This window comes from Hevea brasiliensis, chromosome 6 (genome assembly GCF_030052815.1).
Source record: "Hevea brasiliensis isolate MT/VB/25A 57/8 chromosome 6, ASM3005281v1, whole genome shotgun sequence".
NCBI lineage: Eukaryota > Viridiplantae > Streptophyta > Magnoliopsida > Malpighiales > Euphorbiaceae > Hevea > Hevea brasiliensis.
The window spans coordinates 4,082,971-4,106,403 of NC_079498.1; the positions used below are offsets into that span (position 1 = coordinate 4,082,971).

A 23,433-nucleotide genomic window follows, 5' to 3' on the forward strand; every position below is an offset into this window, starting at 1 on the left:
ATAAGAAATTTAAAGGGCTTATAAAGGTAAAGTGCTAATTATCTAATTGGTTAGTTCTAAACTTTTAACAATTATTGGTTCTAGTCCGAGTAAGCATATCTCGCTCGTTGTGAACTCTTGCCAGGACCCGGGCTCACTCATTCGCCTTTAGCCGTTCAATTCAAGTTTATAAGCCCCTTTAGCTGCTTTTAGAGGTTAAGAAAGCATTTTGACGACTATGATCAACGGTAATAAGATATGATATCACTATATTGATAAGATCTGGAAGTTTAAGCTAAGGACTTAATGAAGAGAGGACTATATGCCTAATGATTTCTCTGTTGCCATTAGTTGTCCAGTTGTGCTTCCCTATATATACGCTTGATTGATATTAGATAGAATGGTGTATAGATGGATTTTAATTTGTACTTATCAATAATATCTGCTTTACCTTGAGCCACTTGTGCAAATCATGAAGTGTGGCCATTTAACCTTTACAATGATTGATGCCATCTTTGCTTGAACTATTATAATTTGGGCTTCTGACAAAGGAATTCATTGATGTCTTATGGAGAATAAAAGATGAAAATTGAAAACTTCTAGGGATGTAACTTTCTGGTAACGCTTTAAAACAGAGTCTGGTGGACTTCTTTGAGCCTTTGAGGCAGTCTGTTGAACTACAGTCTGTGGTTGATACTGTTGATATGATCAGTTGAATTCCTCTTGTGATCAATTGTAAATGAAACCATACATGTTCCAATAAAAAATGGATGGGTGAACATGGTAGATCTTTTGATTCTGATGGACCTGTAGGTTAGTGAGTAACCAGTAGTGAGGCAATGGCTTACTTGGACAAGTAAGTGTAGCTACAGGAATATTAGAGAACACAAATTACTGGGTTACATGTTTTGGTTGGTTGCATTTCATTTGTCTTAGCCTTAATGTTCTGGTGAACCCCTTGTCCTACTTTATTTTTTTTTTCTTTTCATTGCTTTTTTCTGCAAGAAAGGTGGAAAATGCAAAAAGAAAATCAAGGATGCAACCATGTGAAGTCATATGGTTTTGCTGAAACTGAAGCATATGCTAACCTTGATCATGCTCTCTAATTGGAAATAGTGTACCATTTGTTTAATCTGTCAATGAATTACCTGAATGATAATTTCTGTATATTCAGGAAGATGCTGTACCTGAAAGGTAAGTTGTAGCTTTTTAGCACGGGAATTGCTGGGGACTGCCTTCCATCCTGAACGGACAGCAGATACTCATGGCATATTTGTTTTCCGGTGCCAGTTTCTATTGTTGTATCATTTGAGGTTCTAACTTCTAAGTATTTGTACGGGAATAGTTACTTCTTGAAGATGTGAAGTGAGGCTCAAGAAGAAATCTCAACTGGCATTGTCCCAGTTGGAGGAGTAGATCTAAGCTTCAATGAAAAAGCAAGGATTGATCTTCCTGTGATTATGAGCATTTTATCATCTTTTTTATTGATCTTTTCCTTTTCAAGTTGCAGAAAGAAATTGATTTTCCTTTTGCCTATAGTTAACTGTTACTTCGATATATATCAGATGTGTGTTGGAGGTCAGCCTATTCTCTCAGGTTGGCAATTTAGATTTACAAGTCAGATGACAGATGCACATTCACGCATCCCACCTGCATACATATAACGTTCAAAGGAAGAAAGCTTTTCCATTCATAAAATATGTGGTTACACATTGAAATTCAATTAATCTTTGGGATTGGCAATAAGTAAAGGTGCCTGCATGCTCACATATCATGTTATGTTTGTAAATTTGAGCAGGCATCAGAAATTTCATTATGTATATATTCGTAAGTGATTAGGATCTTATGAATGATCATGTTGTAGTTCTGCATAAGATTGTAAAACCGTGTTGACTGTTATTAGGAAGCTGTAAGCACATGCTAACATCACTCATTTTGCCACCTTGTGAACTGTAATAAGCAGGGAATCTGGCCGTCTTTCCTGGTCATAGCTGTAAGCATCTCTTGGTATAATTCATATATTATTTTATGAATGTATCCTACTTTTTCTTTTCCAAGGAGTTTTCAATCACATGGATAACAGAGTCAGAGTTGCCCCAAGGCAAGCGGGCAGTGGAGGTAAGATATTTTTAGTTTGCAAGCCCTATGATAGTAATTAATTAATAGGTAATGCACACATACACACGCATAGAAGTTGGCTTTCTTGAAATGAGACCTTTCCAGTAAAGAACTGTTGCGTATCAATCTTGGCTAGGACTCTCTGACTTCTTTATTAAGAAATATAAAGCAACAGAGCCAGATTTACTGGGAGCTCCTATGAAGTTCCGAAGTACTTCTTTATCCTTCGCATATGCATGTGCTTGTGCTCATACATGGCGGATTGGAGCATGAGGGGTTTTGTATATGGTACTTGCACAGCAATTTTTTTTTTCTTCAGGCGGATGATTGCTGAGTTTTGAGAAAGCTTGATGGTTGAAAAGCAAAGCCTTTATTTTTGTTCAAATTTTTACTTGTACAAGTTTTAAGCACCTTTATGATGAACTGAAGCAACCAGAACTTAAGGATTTCTGAAGATTATTTATGAAGAAATACCCTACTCTCCAAAGTAAGGCATTTGACAGTGGAGGAAGCAACAGATTCTCTATGAATAAAGCCAAATTGTAAGGCCTAGTGGTCCTTACATAAGTATGCTTTGATTGTAGGGCAAAGAGGGCTCAAATAATCTCTTCATCTTCTCTGTGGTTGAAAATCAACAAATTGGGGAGTAAAAACAAATAAATTCATTGACTGGTAGTAGGGCAAAAATGATTAATTAAGGTCATACATTTTGGTGGCTCTTTTTATTGTGATGATCGTAGCTGAAGCCACAATCGTTCAAGGTGATGCCAATGGAAATGAGAAATGGCAAAAAGGGTAATGGCATCGGCAATAAAAATGATGGCAATGAAAACAATGATGATTTCGATGAAATAGAATCCCTACCATCAGGACAGGAAAGAGCTTCCTGCAAGGTAAAGGGAGCTTGTCCCCTGAAGAGCCTTGTGTGTCCAGCTCAGTGTTCACAGAAGAAACCCAAGAAGGGATGCCATGTTGATTGCAGCAGCAAGTGCGAGGCTTCTTGCAAATGTAAGTTTACTCGCTAACAGCAAAAGACATATTTTACCTCATATGAAGTCGACGTGGGCAACACATCTCCTGAATGTGACGTGCCAATGGTCTAACATTAAAATCGATATCATGTCTTGTTGATAAAATAGACGGAGTATAACTCCATCCATTTAAATTAAAAAAAATAATAATAAAAATATCTTGTGATTTAGGCTCAGAAGGATTTTCTTTTTATTTTATTCAAATATAAATTTAATAATAATAACACAAAAGGAATTAATAACAAAACCATCCATTTTTAACTTGCATTTAATGTCCACTGGCAGGGACAAAACCCCACAGTAATGGATATGGCTCTCTCTGCTATGGCCCTAGGTTCGTTGGCGGTGATGGAGAGATTTTCTACTTCCATGGATCAACGGGAGGAAACTTTGCAACTCTCAGACGATAACCTTCAAATCAATGCCCACTTCATTGGAACTAGACCCCAAGGAAGGACTCGAGACTTCACTTGGGTGCAGGCACTCTCTGTCATGTTTGATACCCACAATCTTGTGATTGCTGCTAAGAAAGTATCACAATGGAATGATCATGTTGATGCCCTCATTGTGAGGTGGGATGGGGAAGCAATCAACATCCCTAATGATGGAGAAGCCAAGTGGAGGACCAACGAAAAAGAAAGAGAGGTTGTACTGGAAAGAACTGACGATCCTAACAGTTTAAAGGGTGAGAATTGCTGATCTTGTGGAAATAGACATCAAGGTCAGGCCAATTGGGCAAAAGGAAAATTTAGTTCACAACAATCAGTTACCTGATGATGATGCTTTTACTCACTTGGAGACACAGTTCAGGTTCAAGAAATTATCTGATCTTGTTGAAGGAATTCTGGGTAAGACAAACAGGCCAGACTATGTTAATCCTGTCAAGATTGGGGTGCCTATGCCAATGATGGGTGGTGAGGACAAGTATGAAACTCCATCTCTCTCGTCACCTCTTTGCAGGGCTTGCAGGTTTCGGGGTCAATCAGATGCAGGGATTGCCACAATCTAATAATGCATTTTAATTAATATGTTCTTTCTTAACTTAAAATGAAGAAAAATAATTAAGTAAATAAAACCATGTCATTCTTTGCATTTTCAAAGCAATGAAAGCATGGAAATTAAATTATGCTTTATCGAGATATATTTTCTTTATGGTTGTTCAAAGGTTCATATTTCATAATCTTTCAACACAATACGTATCTTTTTTTTGACTTGCCAATACAATACAGACCATGTTTACAAGTCTATGAGATTTCATAGAAATTAATGAAGCAGTTTTTTAAATTGAGAAGTGCTATAAGGATCATTTTGTTATTAATGAAGTTATAAATGATGATGTCTAGTGAGTAATATAAATATTTATTTCATCTGATGAAAAATACTACTGATAATAATTATTCCTTGATTGAATTGACAAAATGGGTTGTTAGCTAGTGCCCTAAAATTTGATATACACTCTAGATTAGTCCCATTGAATTCAAAGTTTCTCAAGTCTCAAGAAGATTCATAAAGCACTACACGTGATATTAATTGCATATATAATAAATACAAAAGGAAGTGTGATCTTATTCTCTATACAGATTAAAATCAGTGGACTTCGTATTTATATCACCCATGCATCATTGTGAGATCCTATGAATTAGGAGTATTATAATAAGCACATAATTCTAAGTTATACACATAATTTACACAATCACACAGTATAGAATAGAGAAGAAGAATAACACAGGATTTAACGTGATTCGACTATAAAGTTTACGTTCAAGGACAAAATGAGAGTATATTTCTTGAATATCACTCAGAACTCTCAAACTCTAACTCAGTATATTTCTCGAATATCTCAAAACCCTACTACAAATGGCAGAATATTACAATATTTATACTAGTCTACCCAAGTCTGAAGCCCACCATAAATCTCACTTACTTTTTATCTTAATCGAATCGAGTCACAGTTCGAATCCATGAAAATATATTCAAATCCATAAAAATAACAATGAGTTGTTCATATCAGACGAACATAGCGAGTTAAAAGTTAAAACGTTAATGAGCAGAACTTAGAAGAGTCACAAATTATTATGCCTTTGGAAGTTCATGTGATCTCCTGCAGCTTTAAAGAATTGCAGAGATGGCATAGCTATATGTTAATAGTTTATTTTGTTTTTTTTTTTTTTTTTAAATATTACTTAACGAAGCTACATACCTCAATTTACGTTCTAATCAAAAGCAAATCATCTACATCAAAGTTGATGGAGAGATTAAGGTTCATGTTTATATTTTGTAAAACTGGCAAAATATGTATATTAAAAATTTTACGGTTTTTGCCAATGAAAAATAGTTTTAACAGTTAAATACACTCCATCTCGAATTCGAATTTGACTTATTGATTGCTGTTGAAGTTCTTTGTAGGTGGGGGAGGGGGTGGTGGCAATACATAAGCTTTAACATAAATCTCCAGTGATATGTAAGCTTTCCTTAAACCTGAGATGGGATAATCCTTGCTTAGCAAATAATACATAGAAGTGGGAATATTAAATGCTATTGCAGAATTTATGTAAGAATATGTTTACACTAAAGTAAGGCAAACCATCTAGATTTCCGGTAATGCCACATGCATAACTTGGCATTCAGAAGTCAATGAACTTAAGGCCTCTCCATTTAGGGAGATTATTTTATGATTTCCCCTCCAATTTAAGGGTAAACCTAAGGTTTAGGTTGCTTGGTTAATAATAAGCAAAATATTAGGTTGTAGTTAAAGCGGGTTTAGAGTTTAGTTAATCATTCAATAAGATTAATCTAATTAATAAAAATATGAATCTCTTTTTATCAATTAGGGTTGTATTACGTTGAAAAATATTTTAAAAAGTTGATATAAGAGAGTGAATTTTTAAGATCACTTAAATAAAGATTCAATTTTGATGTGATAAATTGACTTGAAAATACCCTAATTATAAATGAAATTTGATTAATGAAACCCTAAAGCATTTTTTTTTTAAATTAAATCATAAGTAAAGATTAGTCAATTTTAGTTTAATTTGTCCATATTTTATGGGGTTTTTAGTAAGCAAAATACAATTTGTATTCGTTAATTTAAATTTTTATTATAGATTAGTATCATTACAATTATATACAATTATTATAACAATTTTTAGAGAACAAATTACCATTACAAATTGAGTTAAAAAATTAAATTTCCCATAAAAATTTATAATGATGTTTGAGTCGATTTTACAAAAACAAAATCATATAATCTAAACATCAATTTAATTAAACAATTTTATCAATTTTCTGTTTCAAATTATTTTTTTTTTCAATTTTTTACATCCATCCCTAATTATGAGTTTAAAATTAAAATTAATTTTTAAGAAAAAAAAAAAAGAAGAAAAGAGTGAATAAAGTTTGGGCCTTGAATGCAGGCGTAAGGAAGAACCTATTGATTTTTACTCTTTCTTGGATTTCTCTTAAAAAAACCCTACTCTAAGGTACTATTTCTATGAGCCTAAAACAATTTAATTCTTATTCCAATGTGCCCTTTAATTCTTATTCCAATGTGCCCTTTTCACCCTAGGATAGTTCCATTTATAAGGTTTAATTAATTAATTAATTAAAGATATGTATTTTTTTTAATTTAACTAAAAAATAGAGAAAAATTTTATTATTTTTTTAAAAAAAGAATGCATTCTAACAAAGTTTCTTTATTTACTTTATTTTTCTTTCTTGTTCTTTTTTTATTATAAATAAAATTTAAAATATATATATAACCAAACTTAAAATTATTTACTTATAAAAAAGGGGGGAAGAAGTAAGTTTACCAAACAAATTATTTGTTAAATAACAATGTTATAGGAAGTAGCACCCACTAGAACAAATATTAGAATTACCAGTAAAAATTTTATAGCAATATTAATTATATTGTCTATAAAATTAATATATAACAATAATATTAATAATTATTACTCATAATATATAAAATAATATGATAGCAATTATTATTATCATTGAAATTTTTTACAGTAATGATTGTTATTATCAATAATTTTTTTTTATTGCAATCATAATATTATTTTAAAATATTTATGGTCACAATTTTATAACATTAACATGATTGCTACCATAAATTTATAACAGTAACTGTTAAAATTTTTACTATTAAATTTAATATTTTTTTTTATAGTAACTTCTTTTTCATATTTTAATTTCAAAATCACCAATGTGCTCTACTTTATATATAAAAAGAGAAAAACTTTATTATGAAAAAGTAAATTAAATTTCAAATTGTGAAAGAAAAAGTATAATAGGTAAGAGTGTATTAGTGTACTTTGAATTCTTAGAACTTTGCTTGGAAAATGCTATTTAAGTAATGAAAACTTGTTTATGAAAATGAAGCAAAGCCAACCTAGTAGCTCTTTTAAAGACTTTTGATATTGAAGTTGAAACTTATTTTTTGAAAAAAAAATATTTATATGGATTAAAAAATTTGAAAAATTATTTAACTATTAGAGTTTTTATAATTAAAATATGTCAAATTTAATATGAAAATAATTCTTAATAATCTATAATTAATATATTCAAGACTGTTTTTCTCAACAAAAAGAAACCCTCAGCTGAATTAGAAAAACAACTAAAAACAAAGTCAGCTCCCATTTGGTCAAAGAATTACTAGCAGAAGAGCTGTTCCTCAACTATTAGCTAATGGGAACAGAATTAAATTCACAAATATTAAGCCTCAATCCAAGGTCCAGTTGGCTAGTTGCAGCTTAACATTCCCTATATATAAATGCCCGGTCACACCGTAACCTCTCCATCCTTTCTTCATAATTCCATTGCTCAAAAATCAATACAATAGAGCTAGTAACCTGCAAGAACTTGACCTGCATATACTAAACTCAGCCATGGATAAAAGAAAGTCCTGTGTTCTTCTGGCTTTCTTTCTTGTATTCGTCTCCTGGGAAGCCTACGTTGTTCAAGGCATAAACAGGAAGGACCCTCTTGATCCTGCTATAACGCATTATGAGATGAGGCCTAAGTTGCCTTCAGGTCATGAACAAGCTTTCTGCCTGGCCAGAGGGAAATGCCAATTCAAGACACTCGTGTGTCCAGATCAATGCAAAGTAAGGAAGCCTGTGCAAAACAAGAAGCAGAAGGGATGCTTCGTTGACTGCAGCAGCAGATGTGAAGTCACTTGCAAGTGTAAGGCTGCTTAATTATCCTTTACATAGTTTCGTTCTGTTTCTAGCTAGAATTGCCTTACACTTGTGTTCACTGACAGGGAGAAGGCCTAGATGTGACGGATATGGTTCTCTTTGTTATGATCCTCGGTTTGTTGGTGGTGATGGTGTGATGTTCTACTTCCATGGAGAAAAGGGAGGAAACTTTGCCATTGTCTCTGATGATAATCTACAAATCAATGCACACTTGATCGGAACTCGACCACAAGGGAGGACTCGTGACTTCACATGGGTGCAGGCCCTCTCTATCATGTTTGACACTCACACACTAGTCATTGCAGCAAAGAGGATCTCACTCTGGGACGATAACGTTGATGCTCTTTTAGTAAGATGGGATGGTGCCACAGTTGACGTCCCGACTGATGGAGAGGCAGAATGGAGGACTAATGGTGAAGAAAGAGAGGTTTTGGTTGAAAGAACTGATGATACTAATACTATAAGAGTTACAGTTTCAAATTTGGTGGAGCTAAATATAAAGGTAAGACCAATTGGGAAAGAAGAGAACAGGGTTCATAAATACCAGTTGCCAGAGGATGATGCTTTTGCTCACTTGGAGACACAGTTCAAGTTTTTCAACCTGACAGATCTTGTTGAAGGAGTTTTGGGCCAGACTTACAGGCCAGATTATGTTAGCCCTGTCAAGACTGGAGTTCCCATGCCAATGATGGGTGGAGAGGACAAGTACCACACTCCATCTCTCTTTTCACCTCTTTGCAGCTTTTGCAGATTTCAAAGGCAGTATAGCTATGAAACAACTAAGGGAGTATCTGAATACTGATAACAGATAATATAAGTAAAGATTAGCGAATTTGACGTCTATACGTATGTGGTTCTATATCCTATAACCTTTGTATTTGGATTGAATTCATAAATAAAGGCAATAAAATTTGAATATTTGTCAGGGTCATTAATTTAGCAATGTTTTTTCTTGGTAGAGTTTTTACTTGGAAATAGCTTAGCTTCAAAGAGAGATTGATTCACTTGCATTATTGAAAATACTTTCTTATGATTTGTTTTCAAAATATTTTTGTCCTGAGCTTATTAAAGTCTGCAGTTCTGTGGCTGCAATGATTCATGGAGGACTACGTAGCTGGTGAAAACAGTTACTGCTGTCGTTCACATATGTGCTTTCTGTGCAGCCATTGAAGGTGATTCTTTGAATGCTAAAATCTTTCTATTCCATCCCACCAGTCTTCTCTGAGATCTGCAGCTTTGCTAGCGCTTCTATGGATTGAGCAACCTCCATATGAAACAAACGAAAAATTCCCCGTCATTTGATTGGAGGGAAACTTTTCCTTTCAACGAGAGGAAAACGTTTCAAATGTATCTCTTCTTCTGTGATTTCCTCGTCTAAAAAGCTCCTGATATCATTTCTGATCAAAGTTGAGTCAATCTAGAATTTCCGAACCTCATTGGGCTTATTTTTTTGACCAATTCTAACCCATTATTATAAGGTATTAACATTTTTCCAAGCGTGACCCACCTTGGAGGCGATCCTTAATTGGGTCACCCCATAGTTGGCTGGCAGGGATTATATGAGATGAGGTAACCTAAGGCCAGTGGACCTTTCTATATGCCTGGGGATTGGAGAAGGGCTGGACTGGAGGGATAGAGTAGATTGATTCACTTATATCTTGTAACGCAATTCCAAGCATTACAAGAAGGTAAACTACAATTTTTCAGGCAACGGGGTAGAGTAGTTTCGTCCCAATAATGCAATTCCAATATTCTCTTTGAAGAAAATATAAGGTAAACTGCAAATTTTCTCCCAAAACGGAACAACTACAGTCGAACAATTGATTAGAGCACTTTCAAACATGAACATCATTCTTTTTTCCTTGTATATTTAACTTTGATAATCAGTCATTGTGCTTATTTAATTTGACACTGTATACTTGGGAACAATGCTTTGGTTATGTCCCAAGCAAAGTGAATGCTTTGTGCAACATCTCATGTACAGGAAACTTCTACTGCTAAACTCTTTTTAACTCCTCTGCAAGGATCCCCAAATGTATTGATTGATACACCAATGCTACAACTCTTTGATCCAACACAAGCCTGTAAAATATTAGACTTCATTTGTTTAAACCAGTACAAGTACTAAACTGATGCTTGAAATAAAGAGCAAAGATCATACCTTCTGCACAATGGAAAGAGCACTACTGCTGCTGCATTGGCCATGGCTAAAGGTCCCACAAGTTCCATGTGGGGTTCCAAAGCTTGCAAACTTGATTGAAGAAATGACCTGATTAGGATGTGGGCATTCCAGTGATAGTATAGGTCCTGATTTTTTTAATGCTTCTGAATCTGTGTTCCACATATCCACAGGTAATGGGTGGGACTCCGACACATGAGAGCACAAACTTCCAACCTTTCTTATAGCAAAACCTATCTTTGTTGGATCCCCACCGACTTCCTCAAACAATACAAGGGTGTTGCCACTTGATTTCACCCAAGAACGGGGTACATGGTACCTGCAAAACTTGTTGACATCAGAACCAACAGTAACCAAAAAGTTTCTCAAGCCTTTCTTCATTACAATCTTCAGCACTTACAAAGTCTGAGAAGGCTTTGCACAGTTCTTCAAGCATTTGTTCGAATTGTAAGCTCCTCTGTAATTGCAAGAGTCAGTGCAACCACTATTTGGAGACACATTGGTTGGCCAATAGCGTCCAATGCTTTGTCCATTCACCCATGCCTCACCCTTTCCCATTCCTGTGAAATCAATTGCAATAGGATCGTTGCCAGCGGGAGGATCGAAATTGGTCTGGAACACAAGTGCCACTGGTTGTTAATTTCTAAGAAACTGATTCCCCATCAATTAAAACAAGAATTCCACCAATGAAATATAGACCATATCTCCTACTATATGAAAAGCTGTAGGGTGAAAGAACTTTAAGAATAAAGTTTCAATTACAAAAAGACGTTCAAAAGCAACATATAGTTCAAAAATCTCACAAGGAATTCACTTACACTCTGGTTTATCAAATAAAACTACTTCTGAAACATTTATGGTTTTGTTTTACAAATGAAATTCTCAAGTTGTTTTATCCTCATCTCAAGTATCTGGGATACATAGGTCCTTTCTTTCTACACAAAATCCACATGTTGTTTCTTTTATAGAAACATCCCATATCAGACACTTTATACCAATTACTGTTTGATAATGATAGCATTAGGTATCACAAAACCACACAAAAATTTGTCTAAGTTAAGTTGACCTTTAGGTAAAATTGGAAGGGAACAGAACGGTAATACTCTCCTTCCTATACAACATTATCATGGAGATTGACTCCTTCCTATACAACATTATCGTGGAGATTGATCTTCTTGTACAAGACTAGTCTATTTAAGAATTTCTCCTTTTAGTACATGTTATGGAAAGTCAATCATTATATTATTTCTGTGTATATTCTGTATTCTGTATTCCTATTTAGGATTTCTTATTTAGGATTTCTTCCTAATTAGTATAACACAATTATAGGAATCAATTGTATATAAATACCCATGTACAGATTAATTGAAATTAATGAGAATCATCTCTTTCTACATCTCTTTCTACATGGTATCAGAGCAGGCCATCTAGGGTGACTATTTGTTCTCACCACCCAGCTCAGGAGAGACCTTGGCCGCCGACCGGCCGTTTCGATTCCGATCAACATTGCCAGCGTCGCCTCAATCCCCTCATTCCACCACTGTGTGCTGTTGCCTGATCCAGTACACCATTAAAGGACTTCTGAGGTTTGGCTCTCAGATCCTATTTCGGTATTTACTTGATTTGTGATTTTGGATTATTTTGTTGTCAAGCACTTTGGATTAGCGTTTTGGTTAGTTTCTTTGTCTCAACAAATGGCAGACAATAAGAATGTTATTTCTGATGTGATTCCGATGATGACTAAGATCACGGAACACAAACTTAATGGTTCAAATTACCTGGAGTGGAGTAAGACTGTTAGGGTCTATTTGCGTAGCATTGATAAGGATGATCACCTTACTAAAGATCCACCTATTGATGATACACAACAAACTTGGCTAAGGGAGGACGCTGGTTGTTTTTGCAGCTGAACTCGATTCAAAGTGAGGTAATTAGTTTAATTAATCACTGTGAATTTGTTAAAGAATTGATTGATTACTTAGATTTTCTGTATTCTGCTAAAGGTAATATCTCCCGTATTAATGATGTTTGTAAGGCATTCTACCGTGATGAGAAATAGAATAAGTCTCTCTCGTATTATTTTATGGATTTTTAAAGGGTATATGTGTTACTTAATGTATTGTTGCGTTTTAGTTCGATGTGAAAGTTCAAAGAGCCCAACGGAGCAAGCTGTTATGAGTTTTCTTGCAGGCCTTCCTTGAGTATGAGGCTAAATCTCAGATTCTTTCCAGTTCTGAGATTTCCTCTTTGCATGAAACATTCACACGGGTCCTTCGTACAGAGAGTACCCAATCTTCACAGCCTGCCAGTAGTGCTCTTATTAGCCGTAATCCAAATGGACAACAGGGTAATAGAAGAGGAAGTAGAGGAGGAATTACAGCAAATGTAGTAATCGGCGTAATGGAGAGGCTAGTTCTAATCAGACTCAAGAGGAGTCATTTGTTATTATTGTCATGAGCACAGCCATACAAAATATAATTGTCAGATTCTTCAGAGGAAAAATCAGCGATCACAGATGGCAAATATGGCAGCAGAGGATTCTACGGTATCTTCCTCTGAGAAAACTGTTTTGGTATCTGCAGAAGATTTTGCACAGTTTTCCCAGTATCAGGCATCTCTAAAGCCTACCAGTTCCCCTATCACTGCGATCGCTGAGTCAGGTAAATCCACTACATGCCTTGTGTCTTCCTCATCCAAATGGGTTATTGATTACGGTGCAACAGATCACATGAGTAATTCTAGTCTTCTATCCGCTTTCTAATCCCACTTCCTCATCATTACTTTAGCTGATGGTTCTACTTCTTGTGTCATGGGTTCTGGAACTGCGAATCCGACTTCGTCAATTTCTTTGTCATCTGTTTTGTGTCTACCAAATTTCTCTTTTAATCTACTTTCTGTTAGTAAACTTACTCGTACCTTAAATTGTTCTATTTCCTTTTTTTCTGATCAGTGTTTGTTTCAGGATCTTACGACGAAGCAGATTATTGGTAGAGGACGTGAGTCAGGTGGTCTCTACATTATGGAAAATCATATACCGCGTCGCTTGTTTGCTCGATCGTAACACCTCTTGAAGCTCATTGTAGATTGGGTCATCCTTCTTTGTCTACCATGAAGAAGTTGTGTCCTCGCTAGTCTTTATCAAGACTAGAATGTGAGTCGTGTCCGCTTGCAAAACATCATCGCTTTGCCTTCGTGTCTAGAGTCATTAAACGGGCTTCATCCCCTTTTGAGTTAGTTCATTCTGATGTTTGGGGTCCTTGTTCTATTACTTCTAAAACTGGATTTCGTTATTTTGTTACTTTTGTTGATGATTACTCTCGTGTTACTTGGTTATATTTAATGAAGAATCGTTCTGAGTTGTTTTCTATCTTTTGTGCCTTTTGTAATGAAATCAAAACTCAATTTAATATTTCTGTGCGCATATTAAGAAGTGACAATGCTAAAGAATAGTTTTCAAAGACAATTTCAGTCTTACATGACACAAAATGGCATTCTTCATCGTCTTCTGTGTGGATACCCCATCCCAAAATGGCGTGGCGAAAGAAAAATCGACATCTTCTTGAGGTAACTCGTGCTCTTCTTTTCGGATGAAAGTTCCTAAACACTTTTGGGCGGATGCGCTTTCTACGGCATGTTTTTGATCAATCGTATGCCGTCTTACGTCCTTAATGGGGATATTCCTTATACCGCTTTGTTCCCTACAAAATCTTTGTTTCTGTTGAACCCCGTATTTTTATTGTACTTGTTTTGTATGCGTGATGTTCGTAGTTACTAAATTGGATCCAAAGTCTCTCAAATGTGTCTTCCTTGGGTACTCTGATTCAAAAAGGGTACACTGTTTCTCTCCTACTCTTAATCGTTATCTTGTTTCTGCAGATGTCACATTTTTTGAGTCCACTCCATTTTTTTCTCAATCATCTGTGTATGAGAGTCAGGGGGAGGAGGATGATATCTTAATATATACTGCCCAATCAATGTCTAGTCCTCTCTCACAGCCTGTTTCTTCTGTCTCTAGACCTACTCGGCCTCCCGTTGTTCATGTTTATTCCAGAGATTGAGATTACCGACTCAGATCCTCCACTAGCTACTTCGTTGGGAGATCCTGCACTCATACCGATCATGATTCGATCTAGATTTACCCATTGCTCTTCGTAAAGGTAAACGTTCATGTACTTACCCTATCTCTTCTTTTGTTTCTTATAATCAATTGTCTTCTTGTTCTCGGTGTTTTGTTACTTCTTTAGACTCGCTCCTATCCCTAATATCGTTGGTGAGGCACCTGTCTCATCGGTGTGTCTGCTATGAAAGAAGAAATGGAGGCTTTAGATGCTAATGGTACATGGGAACTGCCTTTGCCCACTGGTAAGAAAGCTATTGGTTGCAAATGGGTATTTACAGTAAAGGTAAATCCTGATGGTTCTGTGGCTAGGTTAAAAGCACGCCTTGTAGCAAAAGGATATGCTCAGACATATGGGGTTGATTACTCTGACACTTTTTCTCCGTAGCTAAACTTACTGCTCGCTTGTTTATCTCTTTAGCACTACATATGATTGGCCCTGCACCAATTGGATATCAAGAATGCTTTCCTTCATGGTGATCTTCAGGAGGAGGTGTATATGGAGCAACCACCTGGGTTTGTTGCTCAGGGGGAGTTGGGTAAAGTTTGTAGGCTTCGGAAGTCTCTTTATGGCTTGAAACAAAGTCCTAGGGCCTGGTTTGGGAGATTCAATGAAACAGTACAGGAATTTGGTATGCAAAAGAGTAAGTGTGATCACTCAAGATTTTATAAGCAACTGAGGTTGGTCTAATTCTCACGGTAGTCTATGTGGATGACATTATCATCACCGGGAGTGACTCTGCAGTATTTCATCTCTTAAAACCTTCCTCCAAACCAGCCAGACCAAAGACTTGGGATTATTAAAGTATTTTTGGGTATTGAAGTTATGAGAAGTAAGAAGGGTATTTTCTTGTCTCAAAGAAAATATGTCATCGATCTATTGACAGAGACAGAAAATTAGGTGCTAAGCCTTGTAGTGCACCAATGACTCCAAATTTACAAGCGTAGAGGCGAGGATAGTGAGTTGTTTGAAGATCCAGAGAGATACAGGAGATTGGTAGGAAAATTGAACTACCTTCATCACACTCCCCGACATTGCTTATGCCGTTAGTGTGGTAAGTCAGTTTATGTCTTCCCCAACTGTTGCTCATTGGGAAGCCTTGGGACAAATCTTGTGCTATCTGAAGGGAGCTCCAGGAAGAGGTTTGTTATATGGTAATCATGGGCATTTGAATGTTGAATGTTTTTCCGATGCCGATGGCTGGATCTAAGGTTGATAGGAGGTCAACTACTGGATATTGCGATTTTGTTGGAGGAAATTTGGTGTCTTGGAAAAGCAAGAAGCAGAGTGTAGTTTCTCGATCTAGTGCTGAATCCGAATACAGAGCCATGGCACAATCAGTATGTGAGGTAATGTGGATATTTCAATTACTAGATGAGACAGGTTTTAAGACCCCCCAGCCTGCGAAATTGTGGTGTGATAATCAAGCTGCTCTCCATATTGCTTCTAATCCAGTATTTCATGAGCGGACCAAACATATTGAGATTGATTGTCACTTTGTTCGTGAAAAGATTCAACAACAGATCATCTCAACAGGACATATCAAAACTGGAGAGCAGTTAGGAGATATTTTCACAAAAGCTCTGAATGGAGCTAGGATTGACTACATTTGTAACAAGTTGGGCATGATTAACATCTATGCTCCAACTTGAGGGGGAGTGTTATGGAAAGTCAATCATTATATTATTTCTGTGTATATTCTGTATTCTGTATTCCTATTTAGGATTTCTTATTTAGGATTTCTTCCTAATTAGTATAACACAATTATAGGAATCAATTGTATATAAATACCCATGTACAGATTAATTGAAATTAATGAGAATCATCTCTTTCTACATCTCTTTCTACAGTACACATTATCATGGAGATTCATCCATGTACTATAACTATTTATTTCAGGCCATTTTTCATTTATACTTGAAACTCAGTGCCATCAATTTGCAGTGTCAAAATCAGGGTTTTTTTTTTTTTTTTTTTAATTTTCCACCATTCTAGACTGCATTCCTGACCTAGAATAATCCCACAAAAGGCTCAACTAAAAGTTCCAAAATAAATTGCAGTTTAAATTTAGAGTCTGATATCAAAACTTTTGATCTCTCTGAAAATCTCTTGTATTGCGATGCAATTATCAGAAATTTGACCAAAATGTCAACAGCATTAAACAAATAATATAAGGCATATGGCATGGTTATATCATGGCTTCTATTTTAAATTGAATTTGAATAAATGCTAAAGATTTAAATGTTACCTTGTACCATATCAATGGCTGATTAGTAGGCAAGTTAGGCTGTGAAATCCATTGTGAAGAACTTCCACTAGGAAGACCTAATTCTTCACCTTTAAGTCCAATCTGCGCTCACAATATAACTTATAAAGAAAGGAACTTGAAGAGTTTAACATTTCATCTAAATCCAAAAAAATGCAGCATTTCACCCCTTTAGAGGCTGGTATCCTCCACTTTATTCAAATTGGAATTTTCTTCTCTTCCATCTGCTCTATATTTTTTATTGACAAAGATTTTGGTAGTTACCATTTCCTGGTACTAGGCCTGCTCTAACAGGACAATATGGAAAACAAAGACTTGCCTGATATGTCCACTGCTGTGAAGAGAGATCAACAGTAGTGCCATTTTGCCCTTTCAGCTTTACTGGACCAGTTACTCCCGCACCGATTAAATCATAAAAAGCTCCATAATTCTGATACAAAAATGTATATATTTCCATCAAATAGTGTTCATAGATAATAACAGATATCTTATTTAATCAAAAGGAAACTACAGCAGAACACAAAGCAGATAGCAACTATCTTTCTCTTATAATTGCTTACATAGAGTCCAACAGTCAAACTTAGGAGATCAATAGTGTTCTTCCCAGGTACAACTGTGATGGGAATATCTACTGAGACCTTGGCATTGCCACTACTCTCGCCTGCTCCACTCCCTGTACATGTTCCATTTTTTTTTAGTATGTAAAGACAAGTATCATTTCAACTGTTCAACCTGAATTATAACTAGATTTCAAGAACTCTAAGCAAATTTGAAAAGCATAGATGATAAGATTGGATAAAACTTCCCTTAGGATCAGACTTAATCTTTATCTTACTGATAATTCGTTTAGGCATACAAACTGTAAATAACTGAAGACTGTAAGTTCAAAGCCTATAACAACATGCACCTAGTGCTGGATGAGAGGCATATTTTTGAGAGCTCCTGATGCAATTTATCTTGCAAAAGATAACATGATTGACCTTGATTAGTCTGATAACAGAATGTCTCAAGGGACATAAAAATAATTTAGCAATGCAAAAGTAAGCAGAGGAAATGGCCTTCGTTTCTTCTTCATTAGAGAGATCAACTCTAGGAATGTAAGGAAAGGGTTTGCTCCAAGGAAGAAATTAGAGAAGAAATATGGTCACATTAAGACTGGGTCTAACAAACAACAAAAAATAAAGATAAACAGGAGAAAATTTTTTGCAATTGAAGCACCCAGAAAGGAGTAAGCATCATTTTGCTGCTAAAGTCATTGGTGTACTCATTAATGTGTTTTCTGAGTTTGCTTATCTAAAATGGCTATATAAACTTATCATTAGTCTCTCTCTCTCTCACACACACACATAAAATGGCAAGTGCATAGCCAGGAACATATAAAAATGGATGTTCCAGTGACATTCATACACTGTCAGCTTGCTTACTGAGTAACTAAAGAAATCTAAAGAGGGAAAAAAAAAAAAAAAAGAATTCATCTTTGGAAACTATAAAATGCAAATTCTGCTCATTGTTATTTTCTGTCACCTGCAAGTTTCCCATTAACAAAAACATGAAGGACGTGGCCAAGAGAATCCACATGAAGAATGGTTTGAGATCCATCTTCAAGGAAGGGTTCATTGCCTTTTATATTAGTGCTGCCAAATATAAACAGAAGGATTTTCAGAAACATTTATATGGGACTCATCAATATAATTACGGCAGCAAACCATGCCTTAAGGAAACAGCCATTAAAACAATTGACTTGCATACCTTAATGAATACCACAAGGAGTCACTTTTATCAGCTGTAGTGTTTATCTGCTCCAATAATCCAGATTTTACAAATGCATCTTTCTTTGAAATACCCACTGGTTCTTTTATCCAACTCCAGACAGAGCTGACTGCCTTGGAGTAAGCAACATCACTTACCAGAGATTGATGTGTGAAGCTTGGAATAACAGTCACAGAGTTAACCTATCATATGAAAGTTAACAACCATTGCTTATGCTACTAGTAGGAACTAGTGAGTCTATTTTGTGAATAAATAAAAAGTCAGGGCATGACTTTTCCCTCTGCTTATAATGTCCCATTAATAAAAATCACTCTTCCTAATATCTAAAATAACAAAATAAATTTTTAAATCATGCTCGCTAAGATCCATTGAAACAAAGAGAAAGAAGTAAACAATTAAAATATAATGGTGAAATACTTTCTGAATGTGACCTAGCTTTGAGCTTCTGGACATATGGTTCTGGAATTAGCTACCAATGTGAAACTGACTAAGGAATAGAAGTCATGGAGCCTCTCTTCAGCCCACAATATTCAACAGTATACACATGTGCACATAAACCTCAAGAACTAGTATATGCAAACAAATGCTAATGAGACAAACCTTTGCAGTATTGAGAACTACATTCTTGCAGTCTGGTAAGATGCTCACAGACCAGGCAGGCAAATTATATGAGTTTCCATTGAAAGTTACTGTTTTGTCAGAAGTATCAACATTGGCAAGAAAAGCAGAACATGATCCTGATCCCGTTTTATAGACAGTTGCCTGAAAAAACAATTATAAATTAGCAAGTCTGATCATTGTGATGAGTTATCAACACCCTCAAATTTGTTTCTTTTTCCTTTCCCTTTTCTCTATCTTCTTAAAATCTTATTATTAAGTTTACATTCCCATACAAACACTAACATATGTACACAAGTGAAACTGATTATATTCACAGGGTAGAAAATGAAAATTGAGCTCTGTCCAACCATTACCAAGATCAATAAAAGAAAAAAGGGACTCTAATATTCCAAGGATGACGAAGATGAAGAAGGGGAGGAAACGATAGCACTAAATGTATATCCTGTCATGAGTTAATGTTCAGAGTCGGAAAAACAAGAACATGATTTCTTCTTTAACACTCACTTAAGGTGTTTTAATGGTATTCTTTTACATGAAGTGAACAATAGATCAAAATGGGAAGTACCTCCAAATTTGGACCTAGAGATGTAGTTGTTGGTTCAGTAGCTATCAAAGCTTCTTCACAAAGCTTTATGGCCTTGTGCACATCTTTCAAGTGGCCCCACTTAGGTTGTCTAAGAAGCCCTGGAATACATGTAAAATGAGTCAAGTCTTCTGAAAGATGGAACTTGCACGATAATCTTAAATTGTCAAACTGAGCAATTACAGGTTACCATATCACTTTCACAAATTTTTTTCCCATATTAAAATAACAGCATAAACATCTAGGACCATTAGAACTATCAAATTGGCTGCAAATATTGATTAGGTTGCCTAGAGCAATTGAAGAAGGCATACCATATTCATCAAGAGGAGCATCATAATCATAACTTGTAGAAATAAAGGGTCCACCACTGGTCCTGCCAAAGTTAGTTCCACCATGGTACTGCAGACCAGCAACCAAATTTAAATTAATATGTCAGTTCACATAGTTCAGATTGAGGGCAAAGAATTTACATACCATATAATAGTTTTGGAAAGTTCCACCTAGCTGGAAAAATCGTGCCACAGCAAATGCAAGGTCTTCAACAGGTCTGTAGGGAACAGCACCACCAAAGGATAGAAACCTAGCGTTTGAAATTATAGGAAGAAGATGAGTGAAATGGAATTCACATAAAAATCAGACGTATATAACAAGAATCAACAGTTACGTAAGGGCCATCTTATCCAATATGAATTATCAAAATTGTTACATCATTAAGTTTGAGTACTAACCACCCACTCCAATTCTCAGTCCACATTTTGGGTTTGTTATTAGAATTTGGGGTAAATTGGTCACAGTAGAAGCCATTGCAGGTGTTTATCTGCAAATATATCCAAGAAATAAAACAGAAAAATATCATATTAAGTAGGGAGGTGATGCAATATTTAGTAGAAAATAATGGTGTGGAGAAAATGGGATTCTAAGTTGATTGTGCAGTGGGGATTTGGTAGGGACAAAAGGAATTAAAAGAAACTCACAATGGGATCAGGAGCATCTGGTTGCTGGCACATGACCCAGGGCACACCAGTATCAAGAGATACAGCCATTTTTGCTGCCCAATTGATATAAGTCTTAGCAGCAGGACCAAATGCTGAATCAATGTTGCCATATTCGTTTTCAATCTGAAATTTAAAGAATTAAAAGAACAAATTAAGAAAAAAATAAAGAGTAAATAAAAAAGAATTGGGAAAAAACTTTTTCTTCTAGAACACATAACTCCTTCTCAATGACCAAAAAGTCAAAAACAGTGATCATTAAGGTGCATAATGATGAAAGAGAACCCACAAATAGAATATGCATAATTTAGATACTATCAAAACACTATAACTCATAAACTACTTGAGAAAAAATCAACCTGTGATAGAATGATGGGTCCTCCCTGAGATGCATAAAGCTTCTCCTGCTTCATCATATCCACAATCTTCGCTGTGAATCGCTGCATTTCAGCCTGAAAGAGAGAGGCAGCCAATGTAATAAGTGATGAAGAATTAGCAACAATTACAAGAATCAGCCAAGTAAAAGTAGAAACCTTGAATGGCTCATTATCAGTTCGAAACTTGATTCCAGGTATAAAATGGAGCCAAAGAGGAAAGCCGCTGCTCAACCCCCAAAGGGGGGAAAATCAATGAAAACAAAATTATGCATCAATTTCAATTCGTTATCAAGATTGAAAAGAGAAGGAAGCAATGATTTTTCTGTTAATTATTTGAGTAAAATGGCATAAAAATCTGTACCCATAATTCCATTCTGCACAGACATATGGACCAATTCTAAGATGAACATAAAGCCCAGCTTCTGCTACTAACTTCACAAATTTCACCAGGTCGTATCTTCCTTCAAAATTAAACTGCACATATTATCATTACCAGAGAAAAATAACATAAGTTTAATTACTGATTCTTTAATTACTAAAGTAATCAAAAAACAGAGTTTCCTCTGTTTTGTTGCCAAAGAAAAAAAAGATGCTTCCTTTTTTTCTATTTTCTTTTTTAATTAACTGGAAAAAAAAATACTGCTGATTAAAACTATTTGCATTACACAAAACAATCAAAACCCAGTAATCTATAACTTTCTGCTGCCTTTTCTTGGTAACCAAACATAGCATTTTTAATATTAACAAAAAGTAAAGAAAAACAAAGCATTAGAGATAGAGAACCTGATTTCGAACGGGTTCATGTACATTCCAGAATACATAAGTCTCAATAACATCCAGACCTCCATCTTTGGATTTCTGTATGAGGTCTGGCCACATCTACATCAACAGATACGCAGATAAGCACATAAAATATTTTTCACAGAAAGAAAGAGAAGAGAAATGAAATTACCTCAGGGGTGCTGCGAGGATAATGAATGGAGCCGGAGATCAAAACGCGGCGCTTGCCATCGATAAGCAAAGCCCTGTGATCATACGTCACACTGGCAGCAAACGATATCGTTGCAAGAAAACCAAAGAACAATACTGACACTGCAAGAATCTCTCTCCCTCTCATCATTTCTTGAAGTTAACAGTTTTTTAATCTTGTTCTTTTCTTAACTTTCTTGAAACTGTAGATTAATGCCTTTAAAAACAGTTTTTGTTTGCTTGTGCAAAACAAATTGCTTTTTTTCTTCTTTTGCTTTGCTTTGTTGGATGCTTTTGTAAAACCGTGAAGGGAATCGAAGAGAAGAAGTGCAGAGCTAAACAATCATGAGCTGGGGACGACACGCCATTAAAGCTCTGGTTCTTCTTCTTGCTTTTCTTGACTTGTTTTCTGTACTCTTCTGCTTCACTTCATTTGCCCAGAGTCACGCTTATGGTAAATCAGAGTAATGAAGCGTAGGTATGTGGAGTGGGAATTATGAAGCAGAGACAAGGAAAAGAACCGGTGCAGCAGCAAGCACGATAATGTTGGTGCTCCTGCCACTTATTTTGTGCCATGTCTCGGGATCAAGACAAAAATTATTAGATGTTATTAAGTGGATTATGATTATTAAATTATAGATATTAATTTTTAAATATTAATTAAAATTGAAATATTCAGTAAATCACATGCCTTCACTTGTGTACTCAATTAATTAAAATGTAAACGTGTTGTATGCTAATTAATTTTTTATATATATTATATTATGGCCAATAGAAATTATTAAACTTGCTTATTATATTGTTATTTCTTTTTGAGACGCATTAAATTATTGTAATAAATATTATAATTAATTTTTTTTAATAGGTTATTGATATTGATGAGATTTCATTTTCTATTATTATAGAAAGTTAATATTTGTATTTAATTCGGTTTCTAATTAGTATGTAATTTCTATTTTTAATTAAGAGAATTTTAAGATATTTATATATAACTATTAAATATATAATTTTTTATTTTATATAATTAATAAAAATTTTACATTAGTTTTTAGATGAATTGACGAAATATATACAAAATAGTATTCCTTGGTGCATAATATTTACAGATAATATAGTTCTGATAGATGAGACGCGATGAAGAGTTGATAGAAAGTTAGAGCTTTTGAGAAATACTCTAGAGTTAAAGGATTTTAAGTTAACTAAAACGAAGACAGAATATATGCATT

General features: G+C 35.1%; 2 protein-coding genes and 1 pseudogene across 2 annotated transcripts; 2 read left to right on the forward strand and 1 right to left on the reverse strand.

Annotated features, from left to right (window-relative positions):
* The first annotated feature begins 749 nt into the window (after positions 1 to 749).
* Positions 750 to 4,307, forward strand: LOC110651217 (uncharacterized; annotated as a pseudogene).
* Positions 4,308 to 7,898: 3,591 nt separating this feature from the next.
* Positions 7,899 to 9,760, forward strand: LOC110651220 (uncharacterized). The gene is made up of 2 exons (XM_021806482.2): positions 7,899 to 8,315; positions 8,395 to 9,760. The coding sequence occupies exons 1-2, from the start codon at positions 8,018 to 8,020 to the stop codon at positions 9,129 to 9,131; spliced, it is 1,035 nt and encodes a 344-aa protein (XP_021662174.2). The 5' UTR covers positions 7,899 to 8,017; the 3' UTR covers positions 9,132 to 9,760.
* Positions 9,761 to 10,162: 402 nt separating this feature from the next.
* On the reverse strand, positions 10,163 to 22,681 carry LOC110651297 (beta-galactosidase 8). The gene is made up of 19 exons (XM_021806587.2): positions 22,191 to 22,681; positions 22,022 to 22,117; positions 21,600 to 21,712; positions 21,395 to 21,461; positions 21,221 to 21,313; positions 20,844 to 20,987; positions 20,598 to 20,686; positions 20,344 to 20,449; positions 20,181 to 20,268; positions 19,849 to 19,967; positions 19,263 to 19,424; positions 18,642 to 18,844; positions 18,417 to 18,526; positions 17,453 to 17,565; positions 17,212 to 17,322; positions 16,875 to 16,976; positions 10,909 to 11,120; positions 10,491 to 10,827; positions 10,163 to 10,411 (listed from the first exon to the last, which is right to left on the reverse strand). Exons 1-19 carry the CDS (start codon positions 22,356 to 22,358, stop codon positions 10,304 to 10,306), a joined length of 2,541 nt encoding a protein of 846 aa, XP_021662279.2. The 5' UTR covers positions 22,359 to 22,681; the 3' UTR covers positions 10,163 to 10,303.
* Between the last annotated feature and the right edge of the window lie 752 nt (positions 22,682 to 23,433).

Excerpts from the sequence above, each read along its gene's own strand:
- LOC110651220 (XM_021806482.2), top strand. The coding sequence starts at position 8,018 with ATGGATAAAAGAAAGTCCTGTGTTCTTCTGGCTTTCTTTCTTGTATTC. Across the intron at positions 8,316-8,394 it reads ATGTGAAGTCACTTGCAAGT|GGAGAAGGCCTAGATGTGAC; the intron begins GTAAGGCTGCTT and ends GTTCACTGACAG.
- LOC110651297 (XM_021806587.2), bottom strand. The coding sequence starts at position 22,358 with ATGATGAGAGGGAGAGAGATTCTTGCAGTGTCAGTATTGTTCTTTGGT. Across the intron at positions 20,269-20,343 it reads CTTTCCAAAACTATTATATG|TACCATGGTGGAACTAACTT; the intron begins GTATGTAAATTC and ends GCTGGTCTGCAG. Across the intron at positions 17,566-18,416 it reads TGTTAATGGGAAACTTGCAG|GGAGTGGAGCAGGCGAGAGT; the intron begins GTGACAGAAAAT and ends GAACATGTACAG.